We start from the raw sequence: 26,508 nt of genomic DNA on the forward strand, positions 1-26,508 counted from the left end.
TTTTATGTTTGGTGCTTTAGATAAGGATTACGATTCTATATTGTGCTTTTGCTGCCTCCGCACTTTCACCCTCATACAGAAGCCCACGGTCTAATAGGAAAGACTTGTATAGTGCTTTCATTTTTAATCCAGAATCTTTCCTTGCTTAAAGTCAAGGGGGGAGGGAGAGAGAACTATCTGTATGGGTTATGCTGTATACAGTACACACAAGATAAATGATCCCCTCTACCATACATAATAGCCCAAAAATCAGTGGTGTTGGGAGAAATCGGCCTATTTGATACACAAGTAAATACTCTCAGGGAATTGCTGATTGGGACAAGTAGGAACAAAATACTGTATTAAGCAGTTAGGCAATAAACCAATACAGTGCCCTGGCTTAGTACCAAGAGCTATGACCCAAAGAAACAGTAGTATAGTACCAACTCATCGGATACAATCCATCACGGTACCAACAGCTGAGCTACTGATAAACGCAATACCAAGAACTGGAATACAAACTTGGTATCGTAGTGCCGGCATAGAGGATACAAACCAATGTACGAAAGGGTAAGATAGAAACCAACCCTGCCATAGCTGTGATGCAGAGGAATTGCATCTCCAGACCAAGTACGGCTGGACACACCCCAACATTGCAGCAATTGCTATGATACAAACAAACAATCTGTTCAGCTAGGATACCAATGTGCATACTGCCATCGTACCAATCGCTTGGACACAAACATAATACCATAGTACCAAGAGCTAGGGGACAAATACATAATACCTAAAACCATAGTATCGCAATCAAAGATACAAACATACCATGGTACCAACAGCTGGGGTAGGAACCAGCATTATATTAACTGTGATGATGTTTGAATTGCTTCCAAGATGTTTAATCCATTCTGCTGTTCCTACTTTTTGGGGTAGTAGCTTTCGATGAGCGTTTACATATACAGTTACAATACATTTTCAAATGTGTTCTAACCCAAAATGTTGCCATGTAATTTGTAAGGTTTGTTGCCCTTCTTTTCCTTCCTATATCATTAAACGGTATGTGTTAGGCAAGTTTCCATTTGCCACAACTGGAGATGATACCTTTTCAAATATAATTCTGGGAGACTTCTGTTTAGGAAGAAAGTTCCCTAATCCGTTCTCATTTTAATTTTTCGGAATTATATTATAATAGACCAGGATTGGCGAACTCCAGTTATCCAGGGCCACCGGCAGGTCAGATTTTCAGGATATCCCTACTTCAGCCCAACTGAGCCACCTGTGCTGAAGCAGGGATATCCTGAAAACCTGACCTGTTGGTGGCTCTTGACGACGGGAGTTGGTCGCCCCTTGTAAATCGACCGTAGTCGTTGTAAATGTAATATTTCATTACAATTGTCTGGTAAAACATCAATCCAAACAGCAGCATAATACTAATGCAAATATACGTCACTCTGAATCTCACCACCTCCTTTTTACCAAGAACTTCGTAGGCGCTCCCAGATTGTCGAGGCCCATTCACTACATTTTATTCTACCTGTATTCAGGTAAATGGCAATTACAACGAAGCAAATAGGGAACATTGCAATAGTGCAGTGCCCACATACAAGGTAGAGGCCGCGCCTATACGGTAACATTTCAATTGCTGCAGGACAAATCGTCACAAGAAAGAGTCGTTTGACACAAGCGAGATCTCGCCTCTGCCCCGAAGCACTTTTTGAATACACTAAACCAGTGTTTTCCAACTCCAGTCCTCGGGAAACCGCAACATCTCAGCTCTTAAGGATATCCCTGCTCCAGCACAGGTGGCTCAGTCAAAACGACTGAGCCGCTGATTGACCCACCTGTGCGGGAGCAAGGATATCCTCAACACCTCACCTGTTGGGAAACACTGCACTAAACTCTTGTGAGTTTTATTTTTTTGGAGGGGAGGGAGGAGGCTCATCAAGGCACCGGAGTAATTTGGAAGTGCTGGACCATGGTCAAGATTGATGACCCAAATCGTTATACTTTGGTACAAATCAACTTTTCTCATAACTGTTGAGAGGGAAACATATTTTTAGTTTATTTTTGCAGACTGCCTTAAAATACCCATGCGACTTTTGCAGCAATTGATATGGACACTGCCATATTAACTTGGAAATCACTGCCTTCGTGAAAGGCCTATATTCACTAGAACTCGATAAATTAGCACATTAGCTTTATCGATGTTTAATGCCAATTTTCTTCAATTTATTCACTAAAGCCATATTGCCAGCAGTAAAGCCGTGATCCGTTTTGTTTTGTTTTTATATAGGTTGGTGATATTTGCAGTGCGGCATATGCAAATGCCTAATCTCAAGTTACTTATTCACATGCTATTTGCCCAATTTTTATACTTCGTGATATTGGGCTACTGCAAAAAAAAAATTGAAAGTCTATTTTGGCAAATGTTTGCAAATATTATAACCTCACATGATGGGTTGACCTACATTATCGCTCCCTTATCATCCTCCCTTTCTTTACATTGGGGGTGGTGTACCTAGGCAAACTGCATCATTTCCATCTTGCGTCTCTTATCAAGATCTTTGCTCAAGTTTTGCGCCGTTTGCACGGACTTGCGGTTTGGGGAATCGATAGGAGGAGTTACGTGACATCACTTTTGTATCTTGTTTTTGCTTAAAAAAAAAAAACAAAAGCACTGTGGTGGCGAAAACCTGTCTGGTAAAGGAGAGAAGGTAGGTGCACTCACAGTTATGGTGAAGAGCTGCCACACAATCAATTATCACAAACATTAATGTGTTGCAAAAATCTTGCACTGCTGGGGAGGTGGCTAAAACCGAATTAAAAATTGCATTGAGTAAAATTTAAAAAAAAAATGTAAGTATCTAATACTACAGAGCTGATTTTATTTAAAACATACATGTAGGTTATTGCTTGGATTGCTCCATTTAAGGAACCTTTTTTTTTTTTTATATATATATATATATATATATATAGCCTAGCACTTTTTGCAGTTACATAATTATGATGACTTCTTCAAAAGGTTGTCTCTTGCATTTAAATATATGCTAACTTGGCCTGTATTTCAAAGGCTGCATACCTCTTGATTTAAGGGACCCGTGGCAGATTTAAGTGGAGCCTGTTGAGGATAGCACAGATTGCATTTGTTGTAATGATTTGCTATCGTGTTGAATAATCGATTTTTCTTCATTGCGCCCTTGCTGATTTCTGCACTGTAGCTGTGGACTTGTGGGACGATAAATTCAAGGACATTTGAGGCACATTTAAACATTAATTAGTATTTTCCAAGGACGCATGCAGGGTACTTACATTTTTTATTGCTAATCAACCTTTGCAATGTATTTGACATTTTGCATTGCTACATTTATGTTCGATTTCCACAGCTGCATTTGTCCCCTCTGAACAGCATGGATTTTTCCTTTATTTAACCGTTCAGTTAACACCCCCAAATAGGTCAGGTGTTCAGGATAACCTTGCTTCAGCACAGGTGGCTCAATCAGAGGTGACCTGAGCCCCCTGTGCTGAAGCTGGGATACCCTGAAAACCTGTCCTGTTGGTGGAGGGGGGGGGACTGGAGTTGAGCCCCCCTGTATTAGAAGACAGAGAGCCGAGATCACTATACTTGTAAATAGTGGTATTTTATAAGTAAACTGATCATGCCTACAATACAATGAGTGACTGCCGCAGGTGAAGATGCAGAATTTATATACATGTTATTGGACTGAACACTGCCAAGCGTTCACCAACTCAATTATTCGTCGCGTGTTACAGCATATTCTTTGAGAACAAATAATTCTTGGAAAGCTTTGTTGGTCTGAATCGTTAAATACAAACAGGGCTCACCCAGCAACGGTAACGTGCAATGAGGTGGAACTTGTTTAAACTGGAGGGATAGATCAAAATGTGGTTTTATTCACCTTTGTATACTCGGATGAAGGGACCGGTTGAACTAAATAAATTTGTGGTTCTTCAGAATAGTCTGGAAGGTAGGTAGTGGGTACATTGCTTTTTCAGTGAACGCTTACTTCACTTGGTATTTGGTTTTCTGATCATCTTTAAACACTTGATTGTATCTACATTGACATGTTTAGCTTGGTTTTAACTCCTTTCACTGACAGGTGGACTAGCAATGCATTGTTTTGCCAGTCATCTCGAGAAGGCGTGACCTTTGTGGTTAAGGTAACATAACCTACAGCAAGGATGCTCAACTCGAGTCCTCAAGCCCCCCCCCCCCCCCCCCCCCCTAAAAGTCAGGTTTGCAGGATATTCCAGCTTCAGCACAGGTTGCTCACCGGAGAAGATTCTGAATTTTTATTGCAAGTTTGATGGTACTTTAAGTCGTTCTTTTCCAGCTTTTTTCTTGATTATTTCAAGTTGGATGGAAAAGGCTGTATTAATCTTAGCTTCACAATTTCCCTAATGGGTACAATATTCAATAGATGGAGATGGAATAAATACAATGGATATTTTGTTCAGAAGCTCGGGGCTGGTCTTGTCTCAATGTCCTTCCACAGTTTCTCATGGAAGGATTTATGTCCATGAGAGCCATTGATTTGTTTTTTTCTACATCTGGTTCTACTCATCTTTCTGCAGACAAATAATTCCTTCATCCAGACCGCTGTGGTTTCTCAAGGCATATTAAATTAAGGTTACGGCAATGAATTGAGAACAAGATTAAAAGTAGAGGGTGTTGTATTACTGGGTTAACCATTTCAATGATGGGAGTCAAGACAGCTGCCAATAAATGCTATATAAATGTCATGGTTTGAAGATGGAAAGACATGCAATCCAAAAGCAATGCAATTTGGGTGATCTGGATTATAAATGGTATATTAGTGCAAATGTACTTACTTAAACGTCAATGAAGTCTCTGATAAACGATATTAAATCACTGGTGCTAAAAAGGAATCAGATTGACTCCAAATTAATGAGACACCCCAAAAATCCGTGAGGTGTTGTTTGGACCTGCATCTCTTTATGACCCATACAGCTACTAGAACTTTAAGCTACAATGTGAGATATAAACACACACAACATAGCAAATGCATAGGTCCACAAAGGTAAGTGCTACAAGTGTACAGAAATACAAGTACTTTGTACAAGTTGAGTTTAACCCTATTAGAATATTCATTAAAGACAAAAAGTCATTACATTCACATGGCACTTATTGGTTATGTGCTGAAGCAGTGGCGGCCATAGTTGTTGTGGCTCTTATCCCCTATATGCTGAAGCAGTGGCACCCATCTTTGTCATGATAATAGCATGGAACTGGGGGGTCAATACCAACTTACATGGAACCGGTGTCGGAAAGGTATTGGAGAAGTGTAGGTTATACACAAGGACAATGACCCATTGTCACTACCAGTATCTCCAGACAATTACAGCCACCAAGATCAATGAATAAAATAAGGTAACACAAGTTTATGCTATATCAATAAAACCATACACACATTCATATATTTAGGTGTGTTTAATATTTTAGAATGTTATATTACTACTTGAGTGGATACCTTTACCTAAAGCTTTAAAACCTTATAACTAATTTGCATTAAAAAGAAAATACTTATTGCACAGTCTTTCAAATTAAACTTGTCCTGGTACTAACTAAAATAAATAATGCCGCTTCATTCATTGCACGTTACCAAGTTAACTTTAATAAATACATTTGGGGCAAAATTACTTTTAGCTATTAAAAATCCTTATGGATAATTTTTTCTATAGGTCAGGGTTGTAAAATTATCGACGAGAAGGGGCTATTTAAAAGACTTGATACCTTTTTATACATTGCATTTAATATTTGATGATTTTGTATTGGACGTGGGGTGTGTCACCAATGATGATTTTGAACAAATATCAAAAATATGTTTGCAAGAGATAATGGGGAAAGACTGTGTTGCAGACCTGTCTGAGACATTGTGGGGTATTGGCACTTTTTTTTTTTAACCCACCGTAACTTTTTTAATGTCTAGTTATACCCATGTACTTCACATTGTACAGCCAGCAACCAGCCTTGCACTTATGACACCCAAAAGCTGTCTGTGAGTAGGTTACTGGCTCTGCACTTCATTAACCCAGGCTATGTACTGTAGTACGGCAGGCATAAGCTCATGGGGGGTCATGTTAATATTGATAAGAAGTAAAGAGTGACACACTGTGCTCATTTGCATGTCATTACCCAGAATCCCTGGCTGCAGTGGAAGCACTGTATGCTGAGATAATGGGGAAGGGCAGGGCTGCAGACCTGTCTGAGATGTGTGAATGTGCTCACACGTGGTATTTTTATTTACTGAACGAATATCTGGAACCCAGTCGTTTCTCAGTTGAGACCCAAGTGCGGCACTCATTGACCGCTTCCAGAAGCACCCGCGGGCCAGGGCCCTTATAATAAATAACCTGAGTGGGAAGAACCAGAGCAGGGAGATGGCCGGCAGACAGCGGGTTCTGGAGACGAAGGGGCAGAGCAACAAATACACAGTTATTTGTTTATAAAAATCTAACTTTATTACACTGGAACTAAACCTGTAACAATATCAATAAACAAATCACTTGAATAGGATTAGCAGCACGGTTATATCTGATTATTATTCCCCCTTTATACTTAACTAATTAATTTGCACTAATGGAGGAAATTATTTCTTTTCCTCGTAAGGGCTTCTGTAATAATAATTATATATAATATATATTAGGTGACTGTTGTGGCTGGCGGTTTTACTACCCACCACCAGTACACACTCAAGTGTACCGTTCCTGCTTATTTCCGATCGTTTCTATGCTATCAAAAACGGACAGGCATCCTAAGGACACCTATTGAAGGCCCCGGTTCCTGCACATGCGCGCTACACTCCGCACCACGCTATCACACGTGGAGGACAGGAGAGTGAACAGAGACAGCCCCAGCGCGCGGGTCTGATCTCTCAGAACTGAGATTACCCTTCATACTTCCTATGTGATGCCCTACTCCTGTGATAGACACCAGAATCGGGGATTATTAAAGAAATTTTATATGTAAGTTACTAATTTTATTATTTGTTGCTAATACAATATCTATCTCTCATCTTGGTGCGCTTTTGTGTTTTTTCTTGTTTTGCTGATTTAAAGCACACACTTCCTGCCACAAACAACATGGCTGCCTCAGGCCCCCAAGGTGGAGCTTCATCCTTTTTACCTGCCTACCTCGTACATCCGACTGCTGATTGGCTCTCAAAGTGGGCGGAGCCAGATTATAAAGCGAGTGTGTACTTTTCAATTTAACTTTATTGAAGAAAAAAAAACTTGTCTTATAATCGGGCAAAACCAGTACTTGCCTATCTAAACAAGTATATTTATTTTCCCATCTACCTATGTATGCTTGTCAACCCTTAGTGTAAAAACGTTGACATTAATGTCCCAAATTAATACAGAGTTCTGCATTTTATTGCTTATTACATGAGCATGTCTATGACCTTGAGACATTGTCAGTTTCATATTCATAATGTTCATTTACAATTCTTGATTTGATGGCCACATTCACATATTGGGAATACTAAGTAGTGAGATGAATTGTATTTGTTCTCTCAGGCTGAACATGTTGCTATGCTATTGCGTCTCTAGTAATAGAAGAGAACCCTTTTAACAAACACGGCTGTTTCTCCTCTCTGCATTTTTATTGTTTTAAGAAACTGACATGTCTTCCAGAATATTATACCATCTGTCATTTGTAGCTACAATTTATGATGCTACAACACACATATTATTGAAAGAGCCTTCCCTCTTGCTCACGGTTAAAAATACATTTTCAAGCAAATATACTAAATACGTCAAACATTTTTTAAGTACTTCAATTGCCGCATGTTTACTCAAAAGCGTTATTGCCACTCTGAAAAAGAGGGTCACATTTAAGATTGTAACCTCCCTGAGTGTTTCGTCCGTCCCTTCCCCCCGATATAATGATCATGAACAACACATTTTGTGTCAAGATGCCGGAAGTGAATATGAGACTATCCAGCTTTCTGCCCTCAAGAAAACCAGCCAAATAAAGCTCTTTTCTATGAGTGGTTGATTATGGTTTAATATCACACTATCGTTCATCTACCTGTAAGTGTATTGCTTTCTCCTGGTGAATAACGTAGCACTCCTACCCTATATACCTTTTTATAGGTCTATGGACTTTTATCATACCCCATTCCTATGTCTTTTCCTCATGACATATCCGTCTTACATGAGAAATTGGCTCACCCAATTGATGTCTCTTAATGCAGCTACTGTTCGACCAAGAATCTACTAAGTGTTACTATCACGGATAAAGTTGAATTATGTAGGAGACTTCCTGTGATGTCAAAGGGCCTGGATCACAAGCGAGGGGGCTCCTAGGATCCTCCAAAATAAAACAAATACAAAGCAAGTTTCCGATCTAGGAAAACGGATCAAAAAGACCACCGATCTGGCGGCATACACCAGCGACACACCAGCGACACACCACTGATACACTAGCAATGTCCATAAAGTTTAAAAAGTTGAATTATGTATATTTGATATGCACCCAGGGACCATGTTTATTAAGGGACAGAGTGGTTCTCACGTTTGAAACCGTGTAGGGCAGCAGTTCTCAACTACAGTCCTCTAGAACCCCCCCACCCCACAAACAGGTCAGGTTTTCATGATATCCCTGATTCAGCACAGGTGGCTCAATCAGCCCTTGCTTCAGCACCTGTGCTGAAGCAGAGAGCCTTAAAACTTGACTTGTTGGGAGGGTCTTTAGGACTGGAGTTGAGCACCCCTGATGTAGGGTTTTAGGAAGAAAATGAAATATATGGATTTACTTGGTAAGTAGAGTACATTAAATGGTTTACTTTTGATTAGACATTAGGGGGTACATTCTATATACCTCAAAGCTGCTGTTCTGGATATGTTAGTCCAAAAATTCCCATTGATGGGGATATTCAACCTCAATGGTCATGAGAGATATAGAACCGCCACCTTGATTTGTGGCTAACTCTTTTGATGTGTGGCCTCCTGGTGCTTCTCTGCTCTACTGATAGTGGTTCCATTATCTTTGTTTCCAAACCTCAGGCGTGTGTACCTCCTGTGTATCGCATTCCATCATTTTATATCTGGAATCATCAATTTGTTCAGGTGATTTTAATTGGAATCCTATGCTATATTCCACCTATCGTTGATGGTGACCCTACAATTTTCCAGCAGTCTATCATTCATTTCTCTGTAATTCAGTTTATTGCACTAGTTTGCCTAAGAGGAGACTGTGTCAGACAGCTTTTAAATGTAGATAAATCAAAGATGAATGCAAGTCATAATGTTTATTGATTTTTAGTGCAGATGAAATCTGAGACGTATGGCACTAGAATCCGTATAACATATTTTAAATAGCAGTTATAATAATGAGAATTTCTTTCACGAGCCCAGACACATGGAGGCATTTTACAGTTCCAGAATACAAATATAAAGCTAAAATACTCTACACTTAGAAATCACGATCAAAGAACTCATCAAATGTTGGGATTTTCTCCGCCTTCGTTCTGATTAAAGCAGGTCGACGATGACTCTTTCCATTCTCTCTGATCCAACTGTCCAGTGACTCGCTGCTTGAACTGTCGCCGAACGTCTCCCTGCCTCCATGCTGCTCCTTGAACCACATCTCCAGCTTGCTGTTCTTCTGCAAGTGGTGTTCAGGTGTGTTACCAGGCTCTGGAATTTTCCAATGCCAAGAGTCCACTGAAAAGATAAACACAGGTGGAAACCCACTTAAATAGGAAATTAAGTTATAACTATTGCATAGAGTGCTTTTCTCCTCATGCTTCATAATTACAATATAGCGTGCAGTATGGCACACGGGGCCGCAGACAGATTGCCCGAGGTTCAGGACTAGAGTTATGACCGGGGGGCCCTGCTGCCGGTCCTTTATTTGCCGCCGGACCCCGGCTCTCCCCAGCTGCGGGCCTCCCTCCTCACTGACTGTCCCACGCCAAGCTTCTGGCGCGTTCCGGGCCTCTGATGTCTGCACTCGCCGGAAGTAAGCTGGGCTGAGCTTCCATCGGGCATCGGCATGAGAGGGAGGCCCGGTGACGTCAGAAGCGTGGGACAGTCGGTGTGGAGGGAGGCTCGCAGCTGGGGGATAGACCCGGGGCCCGGCAGGCAACGAGAGGTCGGGCCCAACTGCTTTGTCCGGCCGCTGGGCCACCCGCAGCCACCGGGCCCAGGACACTTGTCCTGGCTGTCTCCTCCTGTCAGCGGCCCTGACAGCACTTAGATATTTACAGGCATAGTCCCTGTCCAGATGAGCTTACCATCTGTATGGTGACTGAGGCACAAGGAGATAAAGTGACTCGCCCAAGGTCACAAGGAGTGGACACCGGGATTTGAACCAGGTTCCCCTGCTCCAATCTCAGTGTCACTGTTTCTTAGCGAGTCAGAGAGTTTACTCACTGAGACTTTTCAGCCGCTATGTATTTACAGGCACTTTAATGTGTATAAACATGTGGAGCAACACCATGCATACTTAGTAGAGATGGGTGGTATCGAGATCCCAGAATCTGATAGTTCAGGGCTTTCATGGCTTGATTGAATCTGGATTGTGACTCGTATCAAAGGCTGCAAATTAGAGGCAGAAACCCCCCTCCCCCCCCCCCCCCCCCCAAAACTTGTTTCTGCCTCGGATTCTGTTCAGGTCCCACCCTCCCACCCTTTAGCATCCGGTGCCCCCCTGTGGCTATGAGGGGGAATTGAAGGTCAGTGTCGGGCAGATACTCCCCTTCAAAAACAGCCCACAAACAATCCCCACATTGGACCCTTCTCCCTACCTCCTTTGGTGCAGCTGTAAGGGGCTGACTGCAGATCAGAGCTGGCTCTCTGTCTCCTGCTGGTCCCACTTCCTCTGACACCTGGGATCCAATTATCAGAGGAGGTGGGACCAGCAAGAGACACGGAGAAGACCTGATCTGCAGTTAACCTTTTTAGACCCTACAGCTGCACCAGAAGAGGTAGGGGCTCCTCTCCGTCCCCATGTTACCCTCTCTTTCACCCCCCCATGTCACCCACTCCCCCCCAAGTCACTCTTCCCACCCATGTCACATCTCCAACTCCCCATCACATCGAGAGAGAGAGAGAGAGAGAGAGAGAGAGAGAGAGAGAGAGAGAGAGAGAGAGAGAGAGAGAGAGAGAGAGAGAGAGAGAATAGGCACAAAAATTCAAACGTAAAAGCAAATAATTGATTTAACCCTGTGCCATTAATGTCAACTACAAAAAAAGAAGAAGCAGGCAGACGGTCTTTTGTGTAAGACGTGTGCCTGCTTCTACTTTTTTGTACTGGAACATTTGGGACTACAGGAGCTCCCCAGGACCAGCGCACCGGCAGCTAAGTACCCCACCTCTATTACCCTTGCTATTGAGTGCGTGTCTCATCCTCTGTCCATTAATGTCAAGGCCAGTTAGCACGGGATCGTGCTGCGATGTCACACTATGCCATCAAACTGCAATATGGCAACCAAGGGGTTGACCTTTTTGCTAAGTGTGCTCATGCAATACTGTCCTGCTCCAGCAGGGGGGGGGGGTAACCTGTTGGTCTGTGTGTTCATTGGGTTGCAAATACCTTGTTGAATCAATCCACCGTTTTATAACTAGCTGTCAATACACAGGTGAGCAGAGCGAGCTGCTCCTTACATCCCAATGTGTTATTGTGAGTGATGTTAACGGCTTCAAAGGCTTCCACAGAGCCAACCCTGAAGGGTGAGCCAAGGGACAGTATACCTGAGATCATTACATGCTAACACAAATGTAAATAATGTGTCGTGGGCATCCCTCAGCAGTGTCATTTTATGTATGTACTGTTCACCATGACCAAAGTTCAGGGGCAGCCAATACCAGTTCTCAAGAGCCACCAACAGGTCAAGTTAAGGATATCCCTGCTTCAGCACAGGTGGCACAGTCTTTAACTGAAGCAGGGATATCCTTAACCTAATCTGTTTGTGGCCCTTGAGGACTGGAGCTGGCTGCCCCTGTGAACTACGGGTTCCAGCCACGTATCTCCGGGCTACGGGTTTACCTGAAAAATCTCAGGGTGGCGGCGGCTCCCTCTGCAAATCCCATAAACATTGCTCCGCCGCGTCAAATGGCGCTGTGTTGCCATGACAATGGGACGCTACATGTCGTCACATTGCCATTACAATGGTACGTCACGTGATGCCTCGGTGCCATAAGGTAGGGGAGAGCAAAGTTTGGCAGCTGCGCCCCCCTGCCTTCCCTCCGCTGTTGCCCGCGCCCCCTCCCTTACCTTAATGCGGCGTCAAATGACGCCGTGGGGTCATGTGACGCGTGTCACGTCACATGACCCCACAGCGTCATTTGACGCGGTGTTGCCATGGACATGACTGACGCCGGCAGAGTCAAGGTAAGTGTAGCTTTGCAGAGGCTTCACGCGATACCCCGGCATTTAATTTAAATGCCTCGGGGAAGAGCGCGGGGCCTCTGCAACCGCCCGCGCCCCCCCCCCCGAAAAATCTCCCTTCCCCCGGGGGGCGTGCCCCCCCACTTTGCGCACAGCTGCTATAAGGAGCCCTGCTGTCAGGGCAACTTGACACCGCAACGTCACGTGATGTCAGGTTGTCATGGCAACAAGCGCCATTTGACGTCGCAGAGGCATGCTAAGTGGACCTTGCAGAGGTTTAAAAGAAGACTCTTGCATTGCATATGTGTGCGGCCGGGAGGTTACCCTACATATGTGTGCGGCCGGGAGGTTACCCTACATATGTTGATGCCGGTATAATGAATCTGGTAGTTACTGGGAGAGAGTTATTAATTATTTTATACTCCTTGAAAGCTGGAATAAGATAATACCGCTCTGCCAGAGCTCAGGAAGTTAGGCCAAGCGCCTACAAGGCCTGTCAAGGTCGGGATCCTTCTTGAAGGTCAAATAGTTGTTGGGTAAACGTAGAATTTAGATCCGTCTTGGGGATACACTTGCATGTGCGTGGGTGATATTCTCCTGAATATCCCGACGGGTAAAAGGCCTTCACTGGATTAAGTGTTGGTGTCTGTTTTTCCCCTTTTTCATTTAGAAAAACTCTCCGTTCGTTCTTATTTATTATTTTGCAAAACAATTAGCAATTCCCCCCCCCCCCCCCCAATTGTGAACCAGGACGTTTTATGCACAAAAGAAAAACAAAACAAAAAGGTACTAAAAAAACGGCACATTTCGCTGCATTCCTGAACTTTTGTAAAACAGTTTGCACGTCCCCATTATATTAAAATCTAAACCGTACCCTTTCCAGGCTGACCTGAGGACGGACTCGTTCCTGAATCAGGACATTCTTTGCTGTTGACTCTCTGGTATCTGACATACTGTATCCTGAAAACTGGTAACATTGTGTGATTATTTTTGCGGGCCACCACACAGACAATCCTTAGGGAAGTACTGCGGTGGATTAGAAACGACAGGAACGGGCCTGAAGACTGGGTTTCCCCGTAACGTTGCCCCCCTTTATTTATTCTCTCGTTTTTGTGGGGCATTTTTTGCCACCCCCTCTCCCACTTTTTTTTCTCTCCCTTGGTTTTTTGGTTTGACTCCCCTAGTGTGATCCACCCATACCCCCCCTCCTTACCAGTATATTGTTTCCTATGTGTACCTGGTTACCTTGCCCTGCAGCCATCTTCAGTGAGCCAAAGCTAAGAATTAATTGCTGCCATCATAGCCTATGCTATTATATTGTGCTCATTGTCTGCATATTTTTCCATGCACTTGACATGGTGTCTTTGCATATGTTTTCTTAGTAAAAATATGCATATATATATATATATATATATATATATATATATATATATATATATATATATATATATATATATATATATATATATATATATATACACATAGTTGTAGCGTATTTCTCTCTGAGTGTGCGGGTACCCTCTGTGTGAATTGTCTTACTGTTACTAAGGGGACTCGGGGGCTCTTTGTGTTCCCTGCACCTCACATAATAATCTGATCGTTTTTTGCCTTGGTGTGCTGATTCTCACCACTATATTACTGTAACGTTTACAGATCTGCGGCTCAGAGAGGACCATGGGTTACAGCGGTCAGTCCGATCTGCCCATAGAAAATCCAAGTGCCCGCGCCATACAAGTTACATCACTAGGACACTATGAAGGGTATGATGCATGCTCAAATTGAACCCATGTGCCTAGTTTGAAGTGATTGTCCTTATTTTCTGACATGTTTTACCACTCTGTTTTTCTAAATTAGGTGTAAGATCCTAAATGAATCCTGATAATAGCAGTGGAATTGGAGTGTAGTGTGAGGATTTTCAGGGGGGGTGAGTGTTAACTTTGATGTCCTACAGGGGAGGTGATGAGACAACCGGAGCTTCTGGTTTACTGTCTGACTAGACTGTCTGACTAGACTGTCTAACTAGACTGTTACTTTTCTGCAGGTTGTCGATAGTGCTATTCAACACAATGATAGCCAAATATGACACACACACACACACACACACACACAAACTGAATTTCAGCCATTGTTACTCTTCCAAGACATTCAAAATGGCAACATAGCCGATTTATGGTTTCCGGCTCTCACCATGGCCGACATTAAAAGTTTCATCGTGTTCAACGGCCAACAAGTCTTCGTCTTCATGACTTTTCATTCCATTTTCTCGCACTCTCTTGGCCTTGAAATCCCGCGTTTTGTGTTTATTGATCTGTGCCTCCCGGTGGATGCTTCTCTTCAATTCCGCCTGCGACTGCAACTGATTCATCTGCGCCAGCAATGAAAACGATTGGCTACTTTCTTCCTTGGGGCTAGGCACTTTACGATCAGTATATCGGCAAAGACGAAAGCCTATGTTTCTTTATATGAGATATTCAGTTATCGGTAGTGAAAGCACTTTTGCTCTTCCGCTGTCAGATCGTGAGCCAATAACAAATATTACAATGCCAGGACATGAATTACTGTACGGTAATCAGGAAAACCAACCTGAGAAATATTGATTAGAAATGTAACGCTAAATGGCTGATTTTCTTAAAGATGCAGTTCAAGCTGTTTAAAAATAATATTTTTTTTTCATTCAATATGTGCATCAATACAATCTGCACACTGACAAGCGATTAGCTAAGTTGCCGATCGATCGGCGAAGATTCGACTTGGGGTTCATTAAATGCATCTTGGGTAATCTTCTGCTGCACTGAGAGGCAAAGTTCTGTGGGGAAGGTCATGTGACCAGGCAGGCACTAGATACAATTGGTTCACTGCTAGAGAGAGGGCAGGGCTCAAAAAGGTGATGCTGTTTCAGAAGGGGAAGGGGGTGTGATTTTTGTAAATGGTTGCTATAGGAACAAAAATGCTTGTTACATTAGAATACATTAAAATGTCTTTTAAATGTTTTTTCTTTTTTTAAATGCTACAAGTATTTTATCATGGTACAGAACTGATTTATTAAAATAAAAAAACACATTTAGCATATTGCTTGAACTGCAGCTTTAAAGCACAGAGTCTTGCTTCTCAAACTATATATAAACCTTTTTATTTATGCCACAGCTAGCAAAGATGTTGTGCTTTCTTCTGTAATCTATCATAACGCAATTAGGACATTTTCAACATTTGCTTGGAACTGTAATATATGTTGGATGAATATTTCATTTGTAACTCGAAGGGGATAATTCAACAGTTCTCAACTCCAGTCCTCAAGAACACCCAAGAAATCAGGTTTTTAAGATATACCAGCTTCAGCACAGATGGCTCAATCAGTGGTTCAGTCGACTGACCGCGGATTGAGCCACCTGTTCTGAAGCAGGGACTGATTGAGCCACCTGTGCTGATGCAGGGATATCCTGAACACCTGACCTGGTGGGGGGGAGGGGGGGGGTCTTGAGAACTGAAGTTGAGCACCCCCAGGGGTAATTTAATGAACAGGAATATTAGCCTGAATATTTAATATTATTTATTAAACCGTGATGGTGCCGATCAGGGAGATTCCATGCGATTGAGCCCCGATCGGCACTATCACTGTTTAATGATAACCCCCTAAAGATCATATTCAATATGGTGACAAGTGGGAAAGTATTCAGTTAATGGTACATTGGCGTCCATTTAAAGCTGCAGACCAAGCAATATTATTTATTTATTTATAAAATATTTTACCAGGAAGTAATACATTGAGAGTTACCTCTCGTTTTCAAGTATGTCCTGGGCACAGAGTAAAACAAATAATACATGGTTACAAGTACAGTTACATAAATGAACAGGGTATCTTATACTATATTAGTGAAAGCACTGTATGTTTGCCTGCCTGCCTGGATGTCCGGTGTCCCTAGGGGAAATCTCATTGGTCCCTTGGCCCGCCCGCCCCCGCACACCTCTCATTGGCCTGAGGCGGAGTGACGGGCCAAAGGACACACAGGGACACACACACACACAGGGAACACAGGGACACACACACAGGGAACACAGGGACACACACACACAGGGACACACACACACACACACACACACACAGTGACTGACAGACACACACACACACACACACACACACACACAGGGACACACACACACAGTGACACACACACACAGTGACACACACACACACACACACACACACACACACACTGTTACATACATTAGCGGGGCTCACAGTGTTAGCAGCACCCGCGCGCACCTCCTCCTCTCCCCGTGTCTCCCGCGCTTTCACCCCGACCCCCCCCTCCCCCGGCGCCGCTACACACACACTATTATTACCCCTTCAGCGCCCCCTCCCCCCACCACCCAGTGTCAGCGGCCGTGCGAGACCCCCCCTCTATATCTCCCACCTCTCCCCCCCCACACATATACATGCCCCCCCCTCCCCGGCGCTACAACTCACCCCTCCCCGGCGGGGGAACAGCCAGTGGCCAGGCAGGCTGCCTCGCGGCGCCGAGTGCCCAAGATGGCGGCGCCCGGGACACAGCGGGGGAGCGGCCACAACACGCTGCCTCCCGCCTCAGATCCACGTGGGACCTGCCGGATGGGTGAGTGAGCGGCCTTCACCTCCCCTCCACCCCCCCTCCTGTGTCAGTGTCTCCCCGATACCCCCCCCCCCCCCGGCGCCGCTACAGTCAGCGGGGGAGCGAGCGAGCGCCCGGGACACAGCGGGAGAGCGGCCACAACACGCTGCCTCCCATCCACGTGGGACCTGCCGGATGGGTGAGTGAGCGGCCTTCACCTCCCCTCTACCCCCCCTTCACCTCCCCTCCACCCCCCCCCTCCCCTCCAGTGTCAGTGTCTCCCCGATCCCCCCCCCCCCCCGGCGCCGCAACAGTCAGCGAGCGAGCGCCCGGGACACAGCGGGAGAGCGGCCACAACACGCTGCCTCCCGCCTCAGATCCACGTGGGACCTGCCGGACGGGTGAGTGAGCGGCCTTCACCTCCCCTCACCCCCCATCAGCTCCCCTCACCCCCTTTCACCTCCCCTCACTCCACTTCTCCCTTCCACCCCCCTTCACCTCCCCATTTACCTCCCCCCCTTCACCTCCCCTCCACCCCCCATTCACCTCCCCTCCACCCCCCCCCCCTTCACCTCCCCTCCACCCCCCCCTTCACCTCCCTTCCACCCCCCTTCACCTCCCTTCCACCCCCCCCCTTCACCTCCCTTCCACTCCCCCCCCTTCACCTCCCCTCCACCCCCCCTCCACCTCCCCTCCACCCCCCCACCTTCACCTCCCCTAAACCCCCCCCTCCACCTCCCCTCCACCCCCCCACCTTCACCTCCCCTCCACCCCCCCCTTCACCTCCCCTCCACCCCCCCTTCCCACCGCCTCCCCCCCCTTCCCACCGCCTCCCCCCCTTCCCACTGCCTCCCCCCCTTCCCTCCACCTTCCCACCGCCTCCCCCCCTTCCCACCGCCTCCCCCCTTCCCCCCCTTCCCACCGCCTCCCCCCCCTTCCCACCGCCTCCCAGCCCCCCTTCCCACCGCCTCCCCCCACCCCTTCCCACCGCCTCCCCCCCCTTCCCACCGCCTCCCACCCCCCCTTCCCACCGCCTCCCACCGCCCCCCCCCCTTCCCACCGCCTCCCTCCGCCCCCCCCCCTTCCCACCGCCTCCCTCCCCCTTCCCACCGCCTCCCTCCCCCTTCCCACCGCCTCCCTCCCCCCCTTCCCACCGCCTCCCTCCCCCCCTTCCCACCGCCTCCCCCCCCTTCCCACCGCCTCCCACCCCCCGCCATCCCACCGCCTACCACCCCCCGCCATCCCCCCGCCTCCCACCCCCCGCTGTGAGACAGCCTTAGATTTGAAAGAATTTAAGATGGTGGTGGATATGAGAGTCTCTGGTAGGTTGTTCCAGTTTTGGGGTGCACCTACATGTGTGGTGTTTTTGTTTTGTTTTTTAAATAAATCAGTTCTGTGCTATGAGAAAATACTTGTTTAACAACTCTGAATGGCATTTTTAATGTATTATAATGTAACAAGCATTTTGTTTCTATAGCAACCATTTACAAAGTCACATCCCCTTCCTCTTCTGAAACAGACATCTGGCACACCCCTTTTTGAGCCCCGCCCTCTCTAGCAGTGCACCATTTGTATCTAGTGACTGCCTGGTCACCTGATCTTCCCCACAGAACTTTGCATCTTTGGTCCTCTTCTACTGCACTGACAGCCATTTAGTGAATCCCCCGAGCCGAATCTTCGCCGATCGATCACAGGAGAATGGATCTATCGGCAACTTGGCTAATTACTTATCAGTGGGTGGATTGTTTTGATGCACATATTAAAAGGGAAAAAATTAAATAAATTTAAAAAAAACAGCATCTCGGACTGCGGCTTTAAATGAACGTGTTTGGGGATAAATAGGATGATTAGGAAACAAACAAATAAGTAGAGATGAGCAAAACTGTCTAATGGGCATTTGCAAAATTGTAAGCGGTTCTCTCCCCCCTCCCCGCAATATGATTGCTTGAGAAACATTTTGCCACGGGCTAATAAAGTTGAGAAATTAGTCTTACATTCTGCAATTTCCCATCTGCAGTGTCAGCGATTTTACAAAATATGACAAATTAGCATATTAAATGTAAAATGGCCACGCACTTTGACTCGAGTATTATGAATACTACTGTTACCCACACACTGACTTAAGGCTTCGCGACCTTGCTAACTAACTCAACCGCGAAAACTCAAAAAGGGGAGATATTGCATGGTTCGCTACCTCGTGCGAATGTTTAGCAAATTCCTACACATAGGAATAATTCTAACACTTGGCAGACTAACATAGAAATGAACTTTAACTATTTATTTATGCAGGCTTGAAGCAGGGGGTCTACGGAGCCGAACGTCATCAACTTCAGCTCCGGGGACCCCCTGCTTCCGGAGATACTTACCTCAGTAGTAAGTGCCGGTAGCAGCTCCGGCTGAGCAAGCTGGAATTTAAAGTTAAAAGCTTCCGCGTCACGCGGGCCAATAGGAAACAGCACCTGATGACGCCAGATGGACCGCGGGAGTTTTGAAAAGCGGCCATAATGAGAACCCTGGTAGCCAAGCGGAGCAGCTACAGGCACCCCCCACGGAGGTAAGTGTCTTCAGAAGCAGGGCTCACCAGAGCTGAAATGAATTGGGGTTCAGCTCCGGAGATCTGAATAACGTCAACTCTGCTGTCCTGCAATGCACAAAGGAATCCTTTCCGCATAAATATACTTGCAGCCGTTACACTTACGGACAGGCGGCACCTTTCAGTCCCCCAAATTAAACAATGTTGTTTGTTTGTTTTACCTCTTCGCGCTTGCGATTAATTTCTAGCATTTGCATCTTGTGTATATGCTGGCGTCTTGCGGAAGTGTGTTTGGCTGACGGCCCTTTTCTTTCCAGCTCCTGTTACAAAGGTATGCTGATTATCATCTGCTAAAAAAGTATGAAACATTCATCAACACGTCACAGATCCCTTTATTTCAACGGGGACCAGATGCGCCAGACATTAAACTTCACGGGCTGAGCCCAGACCTTCAGCACACGTCCCAAATATATATATAATTATTATTATTATATATGTGTGTGTGTGCGCATGTATGTGTGTATATATATATATATATATATATATATATATATATATATATATACACAGTGGTTGACAAATCACCAAAAAATCTACTCGCCAAACAAAAAATCTACTCGCCACCTAGTACCAAACGTGTGCTGCTTGGGCCAATATTTACTCGCCCGGGGGTTAAATCCACTCGCCCGGGGTGAGCAAATGTATAGGTTTGTCGAACACTGTATATATATATATATATATATATATATATATATATGTATATATGTATATATGTGCGTGCATATATATATATATATAGTATGTGTACATAAGGTGTGTGTGTTTTGTAGGAGACAGCTTTCAGAGACTGAAGTGCCATGCCTGTCAGCTATAGCAGGGGTCACTGGGGACTTCCCTTCTGATTGCCTTTGGATCCTTGGCATCCACATCCGAACTACAACTCGCAGCTGGCAGCCAACAAACTACAATGATGTCACTTCTGGTTCTGCACCTGCGCAGTCGCTCACTTCCGTTATTATTTTCGTGACCATTTTCATTTTTTTCCCTATGAGATTTTTGTGGATGGCAGTGCCACGAAAGATGTTTCACTTGTAAAAAAAAAACAAAAAAATGACACCCTTTTGGATCTGGTGCTGATTTGGTGCAAATTAAGCTGATACTATACGATACCCTGGTTCTAGTAGTGAAATACTGATTTGCTAAATATATTCAATATGAGGTACTCGATAATTTAAGTGAATGGGTAAGAAGGCGTCTTACAGAGTAGCACCACTTACTAAACATGGGCCAGTAGATAGTGGAATAATAGTAGAAGTTGAGGATTTTATGCACGCCATGAGCAGCGACAGTGAAATGTCCAGCACTTACCTTTCCTTTCCTTGAAGTAGCTGCGTCTTGTGTACTGATGATAGTTCTAGCAGTCAGTGTGGTCGGCAGTACGATAGGCTCAAGCTTCTGCAGACCAATCATTCATTTACACTTTTAGACAGAGCACAGTAAAAAGGTAACGCAAAACTGATGCAATCATTTAGGTAATTAAAACCGGTTCATAAATGTTTTCTATTGACTTTTAAGTGATTCATTTGGAGTCATATCATCCTTACTTATAAAGCTTATACATTTAACCTGATTGTGCCACCTGTGCTGAAGCAGGGATCCGCTGAAACATGTCCTGTTGGTGGCCTTTGAGGGATGGAGTTGGCCACCCCTGGTATAGTTTTATATTGCTACTCCAGTGCAGCCAAGTTTAAGATTACTGTTTACATACATCTCCATGGAACTCCATCATTATCAGAGATTGGCTAAGCTCCAATAAGGGGTATTGGAGCTCGATCTTGTGTTAGTTGGCATTGAAGTTGTTTATCTAATATTGTTGAAATTAACATATTGTAGAAATTGATGACATGGACTGGGGGGGGGGGGGGGGTCTCTGGAGATGAGGTTGTTGGCGGTGTGCAGAATCCATTTTGTCTGTATTGTCATGTATCTGTCTTGTGTCTCATGCTGTGTTCCTGAAATAATTCCTGTGAGAATAAGGTGTTTGTTTGTAAGGATGAGTTTCGCTGACAGTAGATTTTCACTCTGTGCTTATGGCTCAACGCCCAGAACTATACTGATACAAATAAGAATAAGACTTATTCTATTGTTGCACAGAAGTATCGCGATAAGATGTACCCTGACGTGCTTTGTTGTTGTCCTGAGTTGTTTTAAAGCAGTTGTTACTAATGTTTAGTGACCTTTAAATTGATAGTCTTAGAATAGGGTGTAGCCTGCATGAACACCAAATGTATGTGTCATGTCGTCATCATCTGCCTATTAACCAATGTTAGACTATGAATATGAAAAGTGTATATAAAGCCTGCTTTGGCCCTCCCCTTGCAAAGTCGCTTGGAGACCCTCCTGTATGATCATTCAGTATACTATGCAATAAAGTACTCATTATTTACAAACCCGTGCTTGTGAGTTTGCAAACAACGACAAAGTCAATAGCAGTTAATGTCAGAACCAGCTCCAATACACCTAGGAGGCTTAGTGAATCCTAGCCATTGTGTTATAAAGTGTGCATAGTATGCTTTACTGCCACTAGATGGCAGTAGTTATCACTGTCAATACGAACTCCAGAAATTGCCTATGATGTCATCATTCTGCCGACAACAGTTGTAACAATAAATGCCTTACTTTAGCAACGCTTATTTTATTGCCACGAAAGGATCATCTTTCAAAATGGAATCTAATCTGTTATTGTATCTAGGGCCAATCAATAACTTGACATTGGTGTGGTTTACAGTAAAATTGAGGCTGTTACCATTAAATCCAAGAAACTCCTTTTATGAAGCCTCTTAAATTCATCTTACTTGGAGTCTTCGCGGCGGGTGCCCTTTAATAATACTACTTGTGTCTCCGTTCTCCAGTGGGACGTCGAAAGAAAAGGGCCTGGGAACTTTAAAGGAACAAGGGAAAAAAACTTAAAAGGTGCATTTAAAAAAGAATAAAACTTATTCGTGTCAATGCTTTCTGAGGAGATTTCCCCACCCTTAAAGGATTGAGGCAGGGGGTCTCCGGAGCGCAACCCCATTCATTTAAGCTCTGGGCACCCCCTGCTTCCAGAGATACAGGCCACTGTCGGGTGTGCCGGTATCTCTCTGCGTTTTAAAGCTTCTGCGTCACGTGAGCCAATAGGAAACCGCACCTGATGATGTCACGGCTTCCTATTGGCCCGCGGGAGCTTTGAAACGCCGCCATTACGTGACCCATGGTAGCCGAGTGGAGCGGTTACCGGCACCTACTACGGAGATAAGTATCTCCAGAAGCAGGGGGTCCCCGGAGCTGAGATTAACGCGGTTCAGCGACAGAGACCCCCTTCTTCAATCCTATGTTAAAATAAACGGACAAAAACGCCCACTTCGATTGCAGCTTTAAAGTAAAAAATTTCACCAAATTGCTCCCAGTGTTTCTGCCTGAAAGCGGACATGTGGTCCAAAGAGCTTGCACTCTATTTAACCACGAGTTATCTATTAAAAAGGTATCGCGCCTGCCTTACTTTTCTTTGTCTAAGCTTCAGTTTTATATTTTCACGAACTCTAAACAAAATGATAGAAGTATACATTTTTTTTAAAAGGCATTCAGCTAGTTTGGAATGGCCTATCAACAGGGTCACATTTGTATAAATTGGCCAAACACACACACTTTTTTGTCTCGTGAAGACGAAATGGCAAAATGGGCAGCACTTAAGCGGTTAAAGGATTAAGGCAGCGGTGATAACTCCAGTCCTCAAGGGCCACCAACAGGTCTGGTTTTCAGGATATCCCTGCTTCAGCGCAGGTGGTGCAGTCGTTGATTGAGCCGCCTGTGCTGAAGCAGGGATATCCTGAAACCCTGGCCTGTTAGTGGCCCTTGAGGACTGGAGTTGGCCACCCCTGGATTAAGGCGTTCGTCTTGCATTTGAATCACAGTTTATATCCATATTCCCATGCACACAAAAATCCATACAGAGACAATAAAACACAGGCTAACAAACCAGAATAAAACTAAACAAACATCATTAAAAAAAATCCTGAACCCTGACAGAAACAAAGAGCCAATCATTAACTTCTGAGCATTGCACATTAACAAATCTCCCCCGGTTATTGTGAATAACATCATGTGCTTTTTTACAGCCTTTCCTTCATCCCCAATAGGATGTTATTTTGATCTGCAGCAGTTAATGATTGAACCCTTTAGTGAAAATGTAGTGCAGGGGGGGGGGGGGCGCTCAACTCCACTCCTCAAGCCCCCCCCCAACAGGTCAGGTTTTCAGGATATCCCAGCTTCAGCACAGGTGGCTCAATCAGAGGCTCCAAAGATTGAGCCTCTGATTAAGCTACCTGTGCTGAAGCAGGGACTGATTGAGCTACCTTTTGCTGAAGCTGGGATATCTGGAAAACCTGACCTGTTGAGGACGGGAGTTGAGGACCCCTGCACTAAATGTAGGTTAACAAAAAAAAACCACGCAAGAAGCAGGTGTATACATAGATTGAAGTAAATCCCCTTTCTTTAGCTTTATTCTGGTATTGTTAATTCTGGTCTGCTAAAAGATTTAAAATATCTCACTTTATTATACTATCTTATATATGCTACAGGTACCATCCCGGCTGAAGGAAAAACTCATGGTAAGAACACGGCTTTTAAGTGGGGGAATCTGGTTTGAAGCCAAATGCTCCCATGCTCCCAATGGCAAATCTCTGTAATGTGTGCTGGCACAAGGAGATACGAGCGTTAGCTCTTTGCGTCAGGGACTTATAATGCTTTCAAAACTCCACACACATGGTTGCCACTACCTAAGAAAACATTCATATATTAAGTTAATGCAAAGAGGCATTTTAAACATAATTCTTCCAAAGAAAATGATCAACACACTTTACTCATAATGATACTATCCTCCCACATGCGTTAATGAACAATTTGATGCTCTCCGGAGAAGTAACAATCACATATTATAAAGGGAAGTATGAAATTCGGAGTCCCTGACTCATTTTCCTGTCTCTTGTTAGCATCAAACGCAGGCAGCAGGCAGAGACCTCCCTGCAGGTAATAATCTGCTGCAAATCTAAGATGCATGACTAGCAGACATTTCTTTTGATGTAGTCGCGAGCAGTAGGTAGCAATTATTGTACTTCACATGGCCCCTATAAAGTACTGCTTTCTTCCATATTACCTGGGGAGCCTCTTCCATATAGGGTCTCTCTTAACGGGGGGAGGTATCTTTCGCATGTCGGACTTCTGTGATCCAGTGGTCCAAATGAGAAGCTGTTCTGTTCATTCGCCGGTGAGACATACACATCTTTACTTTCAAGCGGTGTCACTTTTCTCACTTTATGATTACATTTTGAGGCATTTAAACCCATTTAGTGTAGAAAAAAAAAACCCCAACGAGGTAGAATTGTCTCATTTGGTTGAAAAAATAAATTAAAATAAATAAAATATGATTTTGGTTGTTTTCTGTATTAAAAGAACTTTAGTTCTTCAGGATCCATCATCTTTCTATCCCCACTTAGAGCTGAAGTTATCTGGTGAATTGGACGCCGGTTACTATGGACAGTGCCTTGCAAAGAACCCTTACTGCAGTGTGTGATGGAGCCAGGCCAGTTAAACATTCACACGCGGCAGAAACCCACTGAGGGGTGGAAAACAGAAATGTAATATTAAACTATTCGTACAGCAGTCCAGGTGGCCATTCCTAAGGACAGACACAAGGCTTGTGTGTACATAGTAGCATTTAGTATCCTACCTCTTGCACATAATCATTAACTCCTGGTTCTGGTGACTGATTGAGACTAATTAATGATCCACCATTAATAAAGCTATTTGAAATTAAATTCTCCCAACACAGTATACTTGAAGGAAAATTTATTCTGCAGTTGGTTACATTTTATTTGCATTAGACGTCCTTGTTAAACACGAGCTTTGAAATCAAGTGGGACTTTAGAAGCCTCAAAAGTAAATATATAGAATGGGGTCCGTGTGAGTACAACATGGTTTTTATGTTCCTGTTATGTTAGTTGTGTTGTTTAGGCTACCCAGCCTGAAATATTCACTGTGAAACCATGAGAGATCAGGATTCCTTCATGATTTATTACAGTGTGATAATGAACATTTAACCTCGGTATGTTGCTGGCTGGATAAGGTCAGATCTAAGTGTCCGAGAGAGTAGCGCCACTAAAGCCCATCAGGGCCATAGTACACTAACCTCTTGTAGGTACTGACCTTGAAGACAGAGATACAGTAGAAATCCATGTGCAGCGGGCATGCTATAAGCCAGCCAATGCTGAATGAAGTAGCACATTACAAAGTGTTACACAGTACAGGGTGTACATCTGTGTCGCCCCAAAGGCAGACACCTGATGGGGTTCCCCAAGAGCTGCTCCCCTCTACACAGAACCAGCGTGCTAAGGGTTAACATTTGCTTGTACCATGTGGCATGTCAACTCCACCCACTGGAATGTTAATGAGCCAAGAGGACAAAGGACTTTGTCCTCGCAGCTGCATTCAATCTGAACCCCCTCAGTATACATCTGCATTGCCCCAAAGGCGGACAGCCTTTGGCGCAGTCGAAGGGCAGCTAAAGGGTGTGAACCGTTTGCTGATAAAGCTTCTCCATTTCAATCTGAAACTCACCAGCCCTTCTATCCCCTGTACCCAATTTCCAGCTCTATCTGTCCAGGAAATGTCTGTGAATTTACTGTATAACCTCTGTTCTTTTAATGTAACCATGTATTGTTACAGCTCTGTGCCCAGGACAGACCTGAAAACGAGAGGTAACTCTCAATGTATTACTTCCTGGTAACACATTTTTATAAAATAAATAAATATTACACAACATTGCCGTACTCACACTCCTCCTACAGTAAAGTCATTTCATTTGATTCGCTTTGCCTTTTTCTGTCCATCCATTAATCTTTAACACTTCACCACCTCTGGCCACTTGCACCAATCCACCTGTCATCGTGAAAAGAAGCATTCTCCTCCTTCTCTTCCCTGCTGATGCCAGCACCAAA

The 26,508-nt window shown here is 44.4% G+C and overlaps 1 protein-coding gene and 1 long non-coding RNA gene across 3 annotated transcripts; one reads left to right on the forward strand and one right to left on the reverse strand.

Annotated features, from left to right (window-relative positions):
* Positions 1 to 5,894: 5,894 nt before the first annotated feature.
* Positions 5,895 to 22,126, forward strand: LOC142502982 (uncharacterized). Of its 2 annotated transcripts, none has more exons than XR_012803905.1 (5): positions 5,895 to 9,645; positions 13,239 to 13,325; positions 14,009 to 14,115; positions 14,210 to 14,279; positions 19,792 to 22,126. It is a non-coding gene; the product is annotated as an uncharacterized LOC142502982 (long non-coding RNA). The 2 variants fall into 2 exon arrangements; XR_012803904.1 differs by having other exon boundaries at positions 13,239 to 13,296.
* On the reverse strand, positions 9,243 to 25,214 carry CCDC198 (coiled-coil domain containing 198). Its single transcript, XM_075614773.1, has 6 exons — positions 24,669 to 25,214; positions 22,330 to 22,415; positions 20,843 to 20,929; positions 19,696 to 19,794; positions 14,543 to 14,720; positions 9,243 to 9,687 (listed from the first exon to the last, which is right to left on the reverse strand). Exons 1-6 carry the CDS (start codon positions 24,856 to 24,858, stop codon positions 9,437 to 9,439), a joined length of 891 nt encoding a protein of 296 aa, XP_075470888.1. The 5' UTR covers positions 24,859 to 25,214; the 3' UTR covers positions 9,243 to 9,436.
* Positions 25,215 to 26,508: the final 1,294 nt, after the last annotated feature.

The sequence above is a fragment of the Ascaphus truei genome, chromosome 9, assembly GCF_040206685.1.
Source record: "Ascaphus truei isolate aAscTru1 chromosome 9, aAscTru1.hap1, whole genome shotgun sequence".
NCBI lineage: Eukaryota > Metazoa > Chordata > Amphibia > Anura > Ascaphidae > Ascaphus > Ascaphus truei.

Bases quoted from the DNA above. Each gene is read 5' to 3' on its own strand.
- CCDC198 (XM_075614773.1), bottom strand. From the start codon at position 24,858: ATGGGTTTAAATGCCTCAAAATGTAATCATAAAGTGAGAAAAGTGACA. The intron at 19,795-20,842 runs GTAAGTGCTGGA...CCTTTGTAACAG, and splicing joins CTACTTCAAGGAAAGGAAAG to GAGCTGGAAAGAAAAGGGCC. The intron at 14,721-19,695 runs GTAAAACAAACA...TTGCTGGCGCAG, and splicing joins TTAATCGCAAGCGCGAAGAG to ATGAATCAGTTGCAGTCGCA.